Here is a 16,995-nt window from a genome sequence, read left to right on the forward strand (position 1 = left end):
AACTGGAGGTGTGTCGATCTGAAAGATGATGACATTTTGAGCTACATAATAATCTAGATACTACAATTTTGGACATTTCACTCAAATTCAAGCCAAATCTTTAGTCTACATAAAACTTTAGCTAAAATTCCATGGCTTATTTGGTCCAACATCATTAGTGAACTGATTTCTTAAAATGTGAAATTGTTAACTTTTATTCACATCACCTTGCAACTAATTTTTTTACAAAATGCCCATTTTGTAAAAAATGTTACCCTTATGGGTGTGAAGCAGTTGCCCTCACAGACGGGGAAAATTATGTTGCTGAATAGATGTCAGACAGAAATGGTGAAATTACTGCTGTAATGCAAGATAGCATCAATTCTGTTTTAACTGAAAATCAAACCTGAAAAACATCAAGACTACTTCCTTATTCTTTGGTAACTTAATACAGTACTATAGTAAAGTTCAAATATTTTATTTTTTTATCCATACATTATGAAGGTTCCTATAGTTCCAACTTTGTATGATGTAGCATGCAGAGGAAAATCTAAACATTCAACATAACCCATTTTCCACACACAAACTAAAAAAAAAAGGCCCCCCCCCCCCCCCCCCAAACTAATGTTAGCACTATTTTCTATAACGCCAGCCAGGATATGCACAAGCAATTAAGAAATAGAAAGCATTTGCTAAAATGTTTGTAACAAATACTTATGTACAAAAAATTCACAAAAGACAGTTCCCCCTTGAAGCAGAGCACATGGCAGTTGACACTGGAACAGACAGAACCACTGGCTGGGATTATAAGCCACGTACTGATCCAGAGGAAGAAAGTTACATGTAGTGGAGATTCTGTTTTAACATTTACCAAAGTTTGGCAACATTATTTTTTTAAAAATTATGCAAATCATGTAAACAAGAGGAACATTTCAAATCGATCTACATGCAAAACTTCATGTCATGCAAGGACACCAAGCACCTGGATTTCTCTCTCACAGACAGAGCCCATGATGTGCAGCACTCAGCTGAAGGAACAGCTACGGCAGGCAGGCAACTTGATTTAATTCATACAACCTGCCTTTTCCACTGCTGATTATAAAACCTTTTAAAATAGAAAAAACTGCTATACAGGAAAGGGTGTACTATCCTAAAAATCTAATGGTATTTTTATTTCTTTCTAGCCAATAAGTACCATTGCAGAAAAGGAAAAGGATGATATCAAGTTGTATAACATGGCTCGCTACTTTTATATCACACATATCAAGTTACTATCCATTACAAATCATGATATGGACAAATCTAGAAAAAAAAAAATCTCCAAGTGAAGAACTGGAGAAAAACAAAGAGGTATAAATTTAGATAATGTAATGAAGCTTTCCTCCTTTCCTATGGCATAGGCTAAATGTTTTCCCCATAATAATCCTATATACACATATATAAAATATTACCAGTTTTTCTATGCAAATTATACTACCACATTAAATGCATATGGGAAACTATATGCTTGAAACATAACGTCATGGCAAGGTAAATTTTATAGTCTCACTGTGCAATGGGAATTCTAGGCATTTACCTTGTTAATCCTAAATTCTTAATTAAGCTACATGCTGAGAAACAAATGCAAATGCTTTCAACTGTTTTATGTGTACTTAATGTAACACAGCTGATGATTACTAAGGGTATATTATGTGCAACTGCATCCAGTTAATATGTGAAATGATGAAATGGCCATAAGTAAACCCTATTTGTACACAAGGACTAGTTCTTGGCATGAATATCCTATTACATTTTCTCATACTACTGAGTAGAATTGTACTGAAAGCTATCAAGCAAAGATGCAGTCTGGTAATATATCAACAGGTATATATAAACAAACTTAAGTTTCCTGCCTTACAAAAATGTAATTAAGGTAAATTAACAGGAAGCAATGCTATCTCAGCCAGTCAATATATAAATATCTGAAATAATCACAGGAAAAAGGAAAGAGTTGACCAAACAACCATTTAAAACTTTACATTTTCTACTATATATATATAGTATATATATAAAACTGTGTGACATAAAAGTAAAGATGTATATCCATATATCAAACTGTTAAATGTTCTGCTTGGCACTTTGTACTCTATAGTTTGTTTCTGAATCAAGTATATTAAATTAAAGCCCACCTAACTACTACATATAGAAAGCTACATATATATCTATATATAAATACACACATATATATAGATAGATATTTTCTTGTTATAAAAGATGAGAAAAATAAATTAAAAAGCCAACCCCCTTCCCTTTCTCCACCACACTGATATGCTCTTCCCATCTTGCTGTCCTTCAGACTTTAAAGTGCTACACTTAAGTTATTGAGAGAATAAAAGTTCAATAACACTTAGTTGGCTTCATGAGGCTCATGTTGGAAAATGTGGCTTCACAGAGAAAAATACTTCCATTTAAATACACAGAGAGCGTTGCTGGACGTCTTGAGCAGATCTTCAAAGATGGAGAAGAAAGCAAAAGTGTTGGGTGGTGTCCTAAAGAGTCACACATCTACCACCATCTTTTTGTGGATATCTAGGCCTCCTACAACCTATATACAAGAATATAATGAAAATTAGACTCACAGCAGAACATTTCTTGGTAATATAAGTCTTCTAGATAAATTGACCTTGATGTTCTTTTCTGAAATAGGCTTTCATCTAAACAGACATCTATAACAACCTCTCTGTAACCTGTTCTGGATAGCTTGGTGCTTCCTCTGAAAGAACAGGCTCAAAGGTTTAAGTGCTCTTGAGGAGCCAGGAACTGGTGAGGTCAAGAATGCCTCTGCTACCTATTTCTAGGAAGGTGGGTTTGACCAGCTGCCCTTCCTTCCTCATCTCCTGATTAAACTACTGTGATATACTCTGTGTAAAGTTCTCTTTGAAAAGTGTTCAGTAGCTACAGTCAGAGCAAAAGGCAGTTGTGTGTATATTAGAGACTCATATAATCACTGGTCCTGTAACAATTCACTTGCAAGCTCCTGGTTTTGATGTACAAAGCCTTAAATGGATGGGACCAGGATATATGAAAGACCAGTAGTTCTTCCTCCTGCCATGAGCTGCCCTGGAATTCCTGATGTTCAGAAGTTCTGCTGCATGTCCCAATATCCTGATAGACTAGATTGATAAGTACATGAAAAACAGCTTTGTCAGCAGCAGCACTTCAGCACCTTGCGGAAGATTAGGCCAGTTCCATCCCTGCTTAGTTTCCTATGTCCTTAACTGCTTTAATTGTATTTGTGTTTAAAGACTGGTTTTAAAAATATTGTTCTGATGTCTTTTTTAAAGAATGTCTTTAGATGTTATGCACAGAAACCCCAGTGGGCCAAGATGCAACAAACACATACTTGTAGAATTTTTAAAAATATGTCTAAATAGATAACTTTAAACATACCCACAATTAGGCTAGAACCCCAGCTAATACAACTGGTAAATTGGAACTGTGGTACTGGTCTTTAGATTCTTCAGATCAAAGTTTGCTTTTTTAAAACAAGTAGTTTTAATCCTATAGTGTTCTGCTAATACTCACAGCAAAATAAAGCCAAAATGACAGCCAAAAAAATATAATTATATCCAATAAGAAAGGAGCATATATTACATACATGATTAGATATGCAAGAGGGCAGTGAAAACAATGAAGTGTTTTTAGAAAATATATAAGAACTAAAACAGTTATCTTGTACAGCAGGGTATAATGTCTCATGGCTCTCTTTAGATGCTGCTAGACTATGGCTCCTATTAGATTCCTAATTAATTAATTAATTAAGCTATCAACTCCCCTGTCCCATCTATGATGGCTGGAGCTACGGGGAGCTGAAATCCAAAAATATATGAAGAGTAATAATTTCCTCACCTCACTTGAAAAGTCTTTGATAAAGGCCAAAAAAGAAAAAAAAAGAAAGAAAAAAAAGGAGGCGGGGAACAGTCTAACTAAAAAATAATAATTGTAAGCCGCTCTGATAGCCTTTAGGGCTGAAGGGTGGGGTATAAATAAATAAATAAATCCAAAAGAATGGGGAATGTAAGTAGTAAAGTAAATTAAGTAGGATATGTGATGAAAATGAATGGAACTCTAGATGCAATGGTGTACAATTATCTATGTGTATATGCATAAAAACATGTTAAAAAAAACTTACAGCACAGAATTCCTCAAAGGATATTCTTCCATCACCATCTTTATCTGCATTTATTATGGTTTTGTCTACGATTTGCTGCAATTGAGTATCTTTGAGATTGTTCCCAACCATCATCTTCAGAACCTGGAAGAGCTCCCCATTGGAGATATAGCCATCTTTGTCCATATCATAGATACGAAAAGCAACTACAAGGGGAAAAAATAGTAAGAAAAACCTCTGTACCAAAGATGAGTTCTGTGAAGATCCCCCCCCCCCCCCCCGGGTTGAATATTTCCAGCTGTATTCCACGTTTTCCTTTCCTCTCAAACTCCACACAGACTAACAGTTACCATTGTGAAAACACTTCCTTCTCTTTTCTCAGCTCTCTTCCCTGCCAATAGTCTTATCTGATCCTAGCACGACAGTTTCCTAATTCAGGAACAGCTGAATATCATAAACATTCCTTATTATAGAAGCTGAGCCAAGGTATGGGTCATTTATTTCACTGATTATCCAAACCTGGCCTGACTATCCTAATATATATAACATAGCATCTGTAGCATCTCAAACCTAAATACTGGTATATTTTGCTTGCACTGTTGTTGTATTTCCTTTGATAGGTCCTATTCAAAATTCATCATGCTAAAAGCTGAAATCATACACTTACTTAGCTGGAACAATATTCCATGTATTTCAATGGGTCTTAATTCTAACAAAGTATTAGTAGTTACTCCTAGTAATATACTGTTAGCAGAGAAAAAAGTCATTTTTTTCTATCTCTGGTCAACATTCCACTATTAAAACTAATCCAATGGCACAGTGAACCTCCTGTATGATAGATTTAAACCCAGATTTTGTAATACCATAATATGTTACTGAAGATGTGACAAAATGGATTGTGGGCTTGACTTCTTGCTAAAGGTCATAGTATCATGTAGAAACATGAGTGTGATGGAGAAAAATTGCTGAAGTACAGTACCTTCAAATCTAAAATATCCCTAAGTTGAATTCAGTCATCAAGATAGCATCTACTGAAAAGGCTGCAGACATCACCTCTGACTGTAAGGTCGCATTTCTCACACAATTAAGCAGAAAGTTTAGGTTCAAGATAATCACTTTTTATTTCAATAAAAAAATTAACAATTGTAAGGGACAGGGAGATTCTAAACTACAAAAAATGATCTACAAACTATGCCAATAATAAAAATACTTACACCTTAACTTCTGTTCCTTGTCGCCTTTGACACTGAATTGGGAGACTCCTTCTATAAATTCTAAAGAATACAGACAAGAAGATAATTTATAAAACAGTTTACACTTCTCAGACTTTGGTACATAGGCAGTTACATTATTTCTTCTTGATTTACATAAGTATGTCTACCATTCTCCAAAAGCAAATCTTAATATAAAATGTAGTCTTTTAGGTGTTAGTTGACATGTTTGTGCACCATACAATAACGTGAAAACTCTGACAATGTCATACAGGCTTAAAAACTTTTGAAGGGGGGGAGGTTGGGTCCAGATAATCCACCCATGACAGGAAATTGATTCCTACCAGGACTTTAGGTAGTCTTCTGAGCAGGTGGGCCAGGATACCATGGGTTAAATAAAGCGCATGCTACCCTGGCCTGGGTCTCAACCCAGATCCTTCCACAGGTTTACATGCCCACCCATTGTTACACTATGGAGCAATTACCACTGCGCACCCCTCTCTTGGTGCTGTTAGTGAGAAGACCTCCATTGCTGTGTCTGATGTAAAAAGACACAGTGATGCGGGAGTCTTCTCAGTGACAGCAACAGCACAGGGAAGTAAGGCATACGCAAGGCTGTCTGGTTTGTCGAGATTTGCCGTCAAGTTTCCAAAAAACTCCATGGTTAAGTAGGGGTTATTTAGACCAATGCCAATAGCAATAACAATAGCAAGTACTTTTCTATACCGCTTATCAGTGCACTTATGCACTCCCTATGCGGTTTACAAAGCGTAAGCTAATTGCCCTCAGCAATCTGGGTACTCATTTTAGTGGCCTGAGTTGATCTTGAGCCCTTTTGCTGGCATTGAACTCGCAACCTTATGGTTTGTGAGTGAATGGCTGCAGTACAGGCATTTAACCACTGCGCCACCAGGGCTTCTTAAGGTCTCTTTGACCTGGGTTCAGGTTGCAATCATGTCCAGTCTGTCCGATCCTGGCCTGGGCTAATGGCCTGCATCATCTAAACAGGATGATATAAGGCTTGGGGGGGGCACATGGGCCTTTTGGCCTGTGTGGACAACCCCAAAGTGTCATAAAATGCCAAAGAATTTGGGAACTCTGTTTGGTGGAGTTGGCTGTGGCACAAGATGCTGATAAGGAAGGGAAAGATTTTGAAAGTTGGGCAGACACTGCTTCTGCCTCAGTCACAGACCATGTGTCTGCTCCATTTTAAACAAAGTACCTTTTCTCTCTCAGTATCCCATGCCACAGTCCACACCACTCATCAGGACCCCAGCTCTAGAAGGCACATTTGGGGGTGACAGATATCAACCTCAGCCTGACTCTTTCCCCAAGCAGGTATCTGGATCACAACCACACCTTTTGTCTACTGCCAGTGCAGAATAATTATCTTGTTATATAATCAATCATCTACTTACTAAATGCAAAGGTAATATAAAAATTAAAATATAGATATCAAATTTTAAAAATTAAAACTAAATCAAATATAGGTGCTGATGCAAAGACTATTAAAAAAAAGGAAAGAGGGTTGAAAGCATGCAACAGGAAGCAATATGCTTCTATCACTGTACAAGATTATGAATGGCAGATAACCTGCAAGGAAGCAAATTCAGATAAACAGCTAGATTAAATTCACTGTCTGACTTAGCTGAATGGAATCGAGAAACAGAAAAGGCCTATACTGGAGTAATGCAACTTATAACAATAAAGAAATAGCTCTTGTGCTAACTACGGCAAATGCCACCTTCTCCCTCTAGAAGTATAAAGAGCTGAAGTATTTCTGAGAATTTAGTTAGCAATAGGAATAGCAAGTACATTTCTATACCACTTATCAGTGCACTTGAGCACTCCCTAAATGGTTTATCATGTGTAAGCTAATTGACCCCAACAAGCCAGGTACCCATTTTAGCGACCTTGGAAAGATGCCAGGCTGAGTAAACCCTGAGCCCCTGGCTGGTACTGAACTCACAACCTTGTAGTTTGAGTGAGTGGTTGCAGTACAGACATTCAAACACTGTGTCACCAGGACTCTTTTGTCTGGTCAGTTTGTTTGATGTTCAGTCTTAAACAAAATAATCCAGATAAAGCCACATTATTTAATTGGTGAGTGGCCCCATACTAAGCGTGGAGTGGAGACACAGTGCCCAAAAGCTGCATGCAGCCCACAATACCTCCTTTTGCAGTTGCTGAAGCCTACTTCTTTTTTTTAAATGGTGAGGGATTTCCCCAGATGAATTTTGGCCTCAATTTTGCCAAACATGCAACAAAGCAGCTAATAGACCTTGAGGTCTGCCTTTTCCCCCATCCACATAACTCTGTAATATCCACGATTTACAGATGCAAATCAGCAAAAAGTAATGTGATGGAACCTCTGGTGCAATGCAGAGGGAGAGTAGACAAAAACTGCCCTCCCCAGCCTCTGACCAGACCAATTCTACAATCAATTTTCAGTTTTTCAAATGAGAAATGATGAGAGTTTTTTTTTGGTTTGTTTTGTCAAACAAACAATTAGTAATGCATAATTCACAAACAAGTTTTCCAAGTGTATCTGAGGAAGTGCAAAGTTCATTGCAAAGTATAAGTCAGTCTTAAAGGTACTGCTAGATTCCTTCCCCTCAACACCCTTCATTCTTTTTATTCACAAACAAGTTCACACATTTGATACGGTGAAGATGCATTGAACCGAAACACGCTCATCATTAGCATGTATTTCAATGAAAAAAAAGTTTGCTAATAGCGCAGCAAACTGATTCCTAAGTGTTCCTTGTTCTATGTGCAGCTGGCCTTCCATATCCATGGATTCAGCCATCCATGGTTTGAAAGTCTCCCTCCTTTTCCTCCCCAAAAACCAAAAAGCAATTTTTGATTTAGCCATTTTATATAAGGGGCACCGTTTTACTATTTATTTATTTTATTTACTATGCTATTATATATAATGGGACTTCAGCATACGTGGATTTTATAAGGGGGTGGGATCTGTTTCTGGATCCAAACCCCAGTGGATACCAATGACCCACAATATAAATTATTTCTCATGTGGGAATTTCAATCATCAATGTAGAGGAGGCAGATTAGAACCTTTGCACTAGTCAATAGGAGCGAAGCCAGGAAAAGGTGGGGGCTTCTTCAAGGAATGAGTATATAAGATGGAGGAGAAGGTTTGAAAGGGTTGTTGTTGATGATGTTTACTGTGCCCTGTGCCCTGAGGGGTGAAGAGCCATTGAGGCTAGGATAGGCTGTTGTGCAAGGCATTTAGAAAGAGTTTTAAGTACCCAAGAAAGGAATGAAGAGTGTCCTTAATTAAATTATTGTAGTGTCCTGTGGAAGACATAGTGTTTGTTGACTAGTGGAGTCACAGGTAACCAGAAGGGTTATAAGATACAAAGGTTTAATAAAGGTTCTGTGAGAACTTAGGGCCCGAACAGACAGGCCAAAATAAAGCTTCTTCGAGTAACTTTGGAGGTATGCTGTTTAATCTTAAGAGGCCAGAAGCTGTGCCAAATCTGCACTCCAGTCTTTAGGACTGGAGAGTGGCTTTGGCATGGCTTCTGGCCTCTTAGGACACATATATCATTTAAATAGCATACGTTCAAAGTGACGTATGCTATTTCAGACACATTGGCTAGTGGGTGTGCAACTGTCAAAGAATAGTTGGTACCAAGCTGGGGGCAAAATTTGAAACCCAGAGGGCTGGCATCTAAAGAGTGTTAAATTGCAGGAGAAGCTTGAGAGTCCCGAGTTTGAGTCTCGCAGTGAATAATTGGAATAGTGATCATCAACGTCACATAATTGGTGGCAGCAGTGGGATCAGAAAGACCCATTGTGCTACCATCTGAGAAAAGAAGTTGGGTGGTTGAGTCTCATCATGACAATCATACACATGCTAAAGATGTACTAACTGAACCAATGACTGTAAGTTATGGAAACATCAGGCCAATTTCTAGGATATTTCTAATACACTGCTTGCATATAACAAGAAATATTAATTTCATGAGTTAAGATTGTTCCTTACCTTTGAAGTCTACTTCTCCATTTCCATCTGTATCAAATATATCTATTACTCGCTGCACCAATGGATTCTGTTGCAACTCAGGCAAAGACATGAACTCTTCCACACTCAAGGAACCGGAGTTATCTAAATCAAGCTTTTTAAACCTCTTTCCCAATCGTTTAATCTCATCTGCGTCAACTAAAGAGAGGTAAGGGAGGGCAAAGAGGAGAAATAATTAACAAAATTATTTGTTTAGGAACAGCAAGAAAGTGAAACATCTCATGAAGCTTGTTATATTCAAATTATTTGCGCATGGTCACTAATGTTTAGGAATAATTGAACTGTCCTTCATTAATTATAATTAAGTTGTACATTTTGAACAAGCGGTACAACGTAAGTACATTTCCTTCAATAATTACTTCTCTTTTTAAAATGTAGTGTGGCCTGGTAAAGTATTATGCCATCCAACTTAGTAATGTCTTCAACTTCCTTGCAATTTCTTTATCTCACATGCACTCTCTGCCCTAGCTTCAACAAAATAAGTTTGGATGGTTCACATGATACTCAGCATATTGGACAGATGCAGCATGTTGCAAAAAGAGAGAAAGAGAGAGACTTTTATTCATTGAATTAATCTAATGTAAATATTTTAAGTATTACCTAAGAAGTATGTGAGGCTGCAAGCAAGTTTTTGTATAGGAAACAGGATCTCAGTCCTTTATACCAATATAAAATGATAAATGATGACTGCTCAAATATATTACAATGACCCAATATAAAGCATTTTTTTAAAAATCTAGGGAATTATGTAAATAAGGTTTAAACTTACAGTGTGAGCACATTTCCAGTGGGTAGCTTGCCTCATTCCCCTGAAATGAAAAACAAAAAGCACTTTAAAAATGTTCTTTTGCAGACTACCCAAAGAGTCCTTAAGATTTAAGAGTAATTTTTCTTTTCCTTTGTTTTAATTTCATTATGAAATTCTAAGCACTTGATAAGGAACAGCATTACAACAGACATTAATGAATTATTAATAGCCATGACATAACGAATTTCCCTCTGAGAAAATGCCAGAAACTAAGTCCTCATTCCCACTACATAATAAACTGGTTTGCAAGCAGATGTGAACCGTGGATTTAAATGAATCAATTCATTGATGAATGTGAACGTGAAGTGAATTAAATTGAAATGGGTAAGATTCGTTCTGTAAGGATAAAATTCATAAATTACACACACAAAAAATCGTTCTAATGTTATGCTGGCACTGCTTTAGTTACTTTTCTTCTCCACATCAGCCCTCAGCACTCCTAAAACTGGTTAGTAAATGGAAGTGCTATAGTTCCTCAGTGGATTTCTCACACTGGATTTAACTCAACATGTATGAACGCAACAATGGTCAAAGTGAAAATCTCCAAAATTGCACATGAAGGGCCATCCAGTCCAACCCCCTGCCATGCAGGAAATCTAAATCAAAGCATCCCCGACAGATGGTCAACTGTTTAAAAACCTCTAAGGAAGGAGATTCCACTACACTCCGAGGGAGTTTGTTCCACTTTTGAACAGCCCTTACTGTTCCTAATGTTGAAGTGGAATCTCTTTTCCTGTAGCTTGCATCCATTGCTCCGGATCCTAGTCTCTGGAGCAAAAGAGACATATACAGTATGCCTGCATCATAAGCAGCTTTCAGCATAAGCTGAAAGTCACACACTGAAAGAGGCAATGGTGTGCCACGGGCACAATCCCCACTGTTTTCAATGGAGCTCCACCATACGCGATATTTCCCTTACACGGGGAGAGGGGTCTGGAACAAATCCCCCACATAAGGGAAGGACGCACTGTGTACTGAAATACTTTGGATGAATATTTACTATTCAACTTCAGGGACCAATGCAACATGACAATGGTACAAGTCATAGAACCGCCTTCCCTACTATTCCACTGTGCAACCTCAAACATGCTGGATGGCTTCTACTCTACTGAAGTAAGGTTTGGGGGTACTAAGTGGGCTGCACATGGAAGGGAAGATTACTCACTCCAGCACTGGATTCTGCTGTTGTACAAGCAGATTTGCACTGCTGTACACAGTCCACAATGTTTATTACTTTTCTTCTTTCTTGTTACAGATAAATCTATTTCATTTGTATGGTACCCTTTTCCCCCCAACTGAATTATCAGTATGCATCGGCTACCTGACACAACATGTAACAAGAAAGGAGAAAAGAAGCAACTTCTTCAGCTGGTGAAAATATTTAATTTAATCACATTATTTAATTCAGATGTCAGTAGCATTTCAAGCATACACTTGTTTTCAAAGGCAATGATGTTTGCCAGTTACAAAACTTCTATCGGCTCCAAAAGTTAAATGGTTCAACCTGTGACATCTCGACTAGCTGGGATTACTGCTAGGGGATCTGGATCTCTTGAAATTTCCCACCCTTGTTTTAAAACCAACTCTTGTCTATGAGTCAAAAAAGAAAATCAAATTATGAAACTAACTTGACTGCTTTCAGGAAGAAAGGACCTTAACAGTAATTCTTATACTGAGGAAATAAGATCTATTCTTTTCTGATGTTTACCGATGGTATCAATTCAAGCTTTCCCCATGGAGTGCAGGAACTATGACATTTTCTAGCCTTCTAGTTTCTATTAGTAAAGGAAGCACCACCATGTTAGTTGATACGGTCTTTGAAATGAATTATGCTACTGGCCAGTGGACCAGACTTGAAGGTAGCCTCCTTTCCTTTTCCTCCCCAAATAGCATAGACTTCTACAGACTGAGATCTCTTCATTCCAAAGAGAGTTAAGCTTTCAACTGTAGTTCACTTTAATTCTCCAATACCTTTACTAAACACACTGATCATAACCTAAGGACCACTTGTCATATCCCAGGCCCATTGCTCACCAATATTAATAAATCCACAACTTTCTATTCAACTTCCACTCATTCTCTAGTACAGTATATATTTTCAACATTCAACACAGCATTATCTGCATGGTTTATCAACTTCAGTTATAAGCCTCTTAGTATCCTCTGATCATTTAACATTACACATAAGCAAAGCCACATCCATGCTTGCTGGGACTGATGGGGACTACTGTCCAAAATCTGGAGGACCACTGGCTCTCCACTCGAGAAAGGCTGGCTTCTGCAGCATGTATAACTTCTCAAGTGTGCATTAATAAACATAGAAATACCAGAAGTGTAACAACATTAATAATTACTGGCGTGAAAGCTCAACAGGGTCAGTTAAGATAGAGGAAGGGGGCAGACAGGGAATCAGATGAAACAGAGCAGAGACAGAAATAGAGATCGAGTCAGAGAGTAGAGAAGCAGGCTACAGTTAACTGGTGAAGTATCACTGGAAGGTTCAGAGAAATTGTCACAATGATTTTAATATAAGTTGTTACACTGAAATAAGCACTGAACCAGCTTACATATTTAAACCTTGTGTTATTTGATAACTTTTTGTTATGATTTTCTTTAATATCTCTGCCTGACAGTCATTCACCTAAGGGTTTTCAGGGAGAAAAATGGTAATGCAATAACAACCATGAACCCAAAGTTAATAACACACTCCCTTGTCCAGTAGTATCATAATATACAATATATTATACACATAAGCTGGAGATTTATTTATATTTAAGCTTTGTAGAGGCCGGATAAATTACAGGAGCCCAGGGTGTCTGTGTCCTTTACAAGGGATAATGTATACTGCTTCTAGTAGTATTTCAGAAAAACAATTAGTTGTGCTTAAGGATGCTATAATCTCTAAATAATCATGCACCCAGACTCAAAACACCAAGTTTAACTAATTTGTAATGGCAAACAGATGGCGAGGCAACTCAACAACATATTAACAACCTAACACAACTTCTAGTAAATCATGCACACTAATAGTAATCTAAGATTCATCCCATTTCTATTACTATAAATGCCAGAACCAAAGATATATACCGTAATCTCTCTTGTCCTTTTACCTTTCTAGTTCAGGTTAAAAGATTATAAAAGCTTATAAAATCCTAAACAACTTGGAGCAGGGTACCTGGAAGATTCTCTGACCAGACTTAGTCACTTCTGTTCCCAGTAATAGTAAATATTTTTGGTTGTTCAACAAGTCCTAGAGAGACCTGCCTCATGGCTATGAAAAACAGGTTTTCCATGTTGCGGTTCCTGCCCTATGGAACTCCGTTCCCTGTTAACACGTGGTAGGTGCTAATACAGCAGTTTAAGTTTCAGGTATATGCTCAATACATACTTTCCATTCTACTTTCCCATACGTGCAGTGGTAGGAATTTTGTGGCCCTCCAGATGGTGGACAGCAAGCTCCAGGGTTTTTCACCATTGGCAGTGATGGTCAGGGCTCCTAGGACCTTCTGGCCAACAACAATTGGTGGGCTACGTGGTTCTCATCACTATATATACGGGTCCCTATTCTGTATATCCATTTCATTGACCATGCTCTTTTTTTAAAAATTACTATGGTTTATATTGCACACAGCAGTAGCATTTCTATAGTCAGACTCTGTCAATAAGATTAAGATTTTACTTTGTATAATACTAATTAGGCTAATTAGTATTAATATTATTTAGGGCCTGATATTTCTTTACAACAGACTCATGAGAGACAAAAAGACGCTACCATCCTTTATTCCATACTGAACTATTCCATACTCAACAATGCCTTGCATGTGAGACTGATTTTGAAGATTATGTAGTAGCTTTAATTAAAATGCAGGCATTGGATTGGTAAGGAATGTTGAGAGTTGGGATCACATTACAGTCATCCCTTGGCATTCGCAGAGGGTTAGGGGTGGAGTACCCTCGCAAATGCGAAAAAACACAAATAACTTAGCCCTGCCCAGACACGAAGGATACACAGTCCTCTCCCACCAAGAGTACCACTCTTTGCAACCTTGCCACATTTTGCCTGCATTTTCAAGCCCTTCCACTTTAAATCTGATTAGGAAAGATCCATCTTCTCCCTCTCTTCCTCCCTACAACCGGGGAGGGGGGGGGAGCAACACTTTACCTCCCCTACTTTGTCAGAGTTTGCATTCCCCTTCTTTCGAAACCTTTCGGTTTTCAATCTGATTAGGAAAGATCCACTTTCTGCCTCCCATCTTTCTCCTCCTCCCTCTCACCCTCCCAGCCAGGCAAAAACAACACTCTCCCCACTTTGCCAGACTTAGCATTCCTCACATTTCCAAAGTTTCTTCACTTTTAATCTGATGTTAGCAGCCATTTCCACAAAGGATTCACCTTCTCCTCCTTTCTGGCAAGAGGAGGGTGTTGCTTTTACCTGGTTGGGAGGGAAATGGAGGAGGAGGAAGATGGGGAGCAGAAGATGTTTCCTAATCAGACTGAAAACAGAAAGCTTTGGCAACAAATCTGAAAGCAGTGAATGTCAAGGGAATGGCTGTACTTCAAATCTGACAACATCTTGTTGTCTTTTGGGCCTAAGCATTTTGGTTTGCTTCTAGGTCCTTTTATTTTTATGTTTTACCTTTTCCTTTAGTTTAGGGGTGACTTATTTTCTATTGCTTTTAGATATTTCTATTATTCTTAGTTATTTTATGACTATGTGATCATGCTTAGGTCTCATAATGTATAATGCCCTGATGCATTCTGATGAACACTGGTCCAACAATTTTTGAGGTAGTCCACCTGGTCTCTAAAACTATAATATCATTTTATCCTTCAAACTTCCTGTAAAGTAGATTATAAAGATATTGTAAGATATCCAAAGGAATTCAGAGAAACTGCAAGTTCTCTGATCACAGTCCAACACAATCCAACATACTAAATGAAGTTGAGCCTATAAATGCAAGTAGACAATTTAATTCTAAATATTAATATAAAGTATGAATCTAGGATGCATACCTCTCCATATGTTGTATGGAGACATACATGTGTGCACACATGGATTTGTAGAAAATGTGAACCATCAGCTTGCATATGAGCACTTCGATGTTGTAACCACAGGTACCATGGCATCTGTAAAGCACTCACAAATCCTCTGCACTACCTACATGTGCTCACTTCCTCATTTCCTCTCTTTAAACATGTGTCTCCTTTCACTCCCATGTATTTTAAACCAAGGGTAAACTACTCCTGCAATCCCTCACTAGTTATCAGTAGGGGATGATGAAATTTGGGATTCAACAACATGTAGAAGGCCACTGATTCCAAGTTTTGTTTTAAAGGCTTCAGTCTGGAACAGGACAAACAAGTGAAAGAGGAAGTGGAAGGAGTTCCTCTCTTAACACTATAGTTTTCTAATCTGAGATGGTAGCCAAGGAAAAAGTGAAGCAACTATGAGGGAAAAGCTCCTCATAGATAGATAGATAGATAGATAGATAGATAACAACAGACAGACAAAATAGCTTTCTGAGAGTGGAGTACTTTTGTAAAGATAAAATGGATAGAGTACTAGAGAAAATAAAATATTTTTAAAATCCCTGGTTCATAAGAGTGATTTTATTTTTGGGAGCTCAGCTTCTATGTTTTCTTTATTCTCAGTTACTGATCAAATTATGAAATTATCAGTCTCCCCAGCCTTCTCTGAACTGGGTGTTCTCTGCAATTGCCTGTACCTAATAAGTGATTTTGTGACTACACTGATGACACTATCCCAAAATTCTGTATATGCTCATGGACCCCAAATATTAGATTCTTATGTTATCTAAATGGTCTATAGGTGGGGAAAACCTTTAGTTTCTCTCAACCTCATCAGACGGCGAGGCCATATTACTCCAAGGAAACATTAAGAGAATTTGTTGTGTGTACTGTACCTATGTTAGATATAACTGTTCATCAAATATTGGTAACCAGCATTCAATAACAGTGTGTGTTGGCTCCGAGAAAATCCAAGTACAAATATTATCATCAGGTTATGTATTTTTCTAGAAATCTTTTTTTGCTGAACTTTGCAACTAGGTCATAAAGGAAAGTTAACTTTAGTTTCATCATTAGTTAATCTCCAATCCCTCTCTCTGTATTCCTTCTTCTTCTCCAAGTCACTTTCATAGTAGAGACTGGATTAAAATGAGCCCAGTAGACAATCAAGGAATCATGATATGCCGATTTCAAAAGCTGTTAAAATACAGCATACTAATTCCAGATTATCTCTCAGCAATGAAAGTCTGTACAGTCTGCCCTCATTATCCATGGATTTTTTTATCCACAGATTCGAGTATCCACAGCTTGAAAATATACCAAAAAAAGTATAAATTTCAAATAGCAAATTTTGATTTTCCATTCAATATAAGGAACACCATTGTGTTGTGCCATTATATTTAAAGGGATATGAGCATCCAAGGATTTTGTTATCCACAGGGGGTCCTGGAACCAAACCCCAGCAGATAACAAGGGCCCACTGTATAATGAAAGTGTCTCATATAGTTCCAAGAAAAGATAATGGTGTGATTTTAAAAGAATATTTACAATATCTTTCCCATGCTTTTCAGTTTTACCAAATTTTCCTACAGAGTATTCAAATTCCAGATCAAATAACTGACTATTCATCAAGTTTACTTTTGATCCTATGCACGTTGATATGATAGGGTTTTGGATTAAAAAGCTAATGATCTTAAAAGGATTCATCTACTTGGGTAATTTTATCTTCTTCACTATTTACAAGCTGTCATTTTGGAGAAAACATCCA

General features: G+C 37.6%; 1 protein-coding gene across 1 annotated transcript; it reads right to left on the reverse strand.

The window, feature by feature from the left end:
* Positions 1-441: 441 nt before the first annotated feature.
* On the reverse strand, positions 442-10,200 carry PPP3R1 (protein phosphatase 3 regulatory subunit B, alpha). Its single transcript, XM_042450016.1, has 5 exons — positions 10,161-10,200; positions 9,353-9,529; positions 5,344-5,403; positions 4,151-4,335; positions 442-2,563 (listed from the first exon to the last, which is right to left on the reverse strand). The coding sequence occupies exons 1-5, from the start codon at positions 10,171-10,173 to the stop codon at positions 2,516-2,518; spliced, it is 483 nt and encodes a 160-aa protein (XP_042305950.1). The 5' UTR covers positions 10,174-10,200; the 3' UTR covers positions 442-2,515.
* Between the last annotated feature and the right edge of the window lie 6,795 nt (positions 10,201-16,995).

Source organism: Sceloporus undulatus, chromosome 1, assembly GCF_019175285.1.
Source record: "Sceloporus undulatus isolate JIND9_A2432 ecotype Alabama chromosome 1, SceUnd_v1.1, whole genome shotgun sequence".
In the NCBI taxonomy this organism is placed as follows: domain Eukaryota; kingdom Metazoa; phylum Chordata; class Lepidosauria; order Squamata; family Phrynosomatidae; genus Sceloporus; species Sceloporus undulatus.

What these genes read in the sequence shown, in the direction of transcription:
- PPP3R1 (XM_042450016.1), bottom strand. An exon ending in TGGAGAAGTAGACTTCAAAG is followed by an intron (nt 5,404 to 9,352) that starts GTAAGGAACAAT and finishes TGTATTCTTTAG; the next exon opens with AATTTATAGAAGGAGTCTCC. An exon ending in CAAGGAACAGAAGTTAAGGT is followed by an intron (nt 4,336 to 5,343) that starts GTAAGTATTTTT and finishes TTCCCCTTGTAG; the next exon opens with TTGCTTTTCGTATCTATGAT.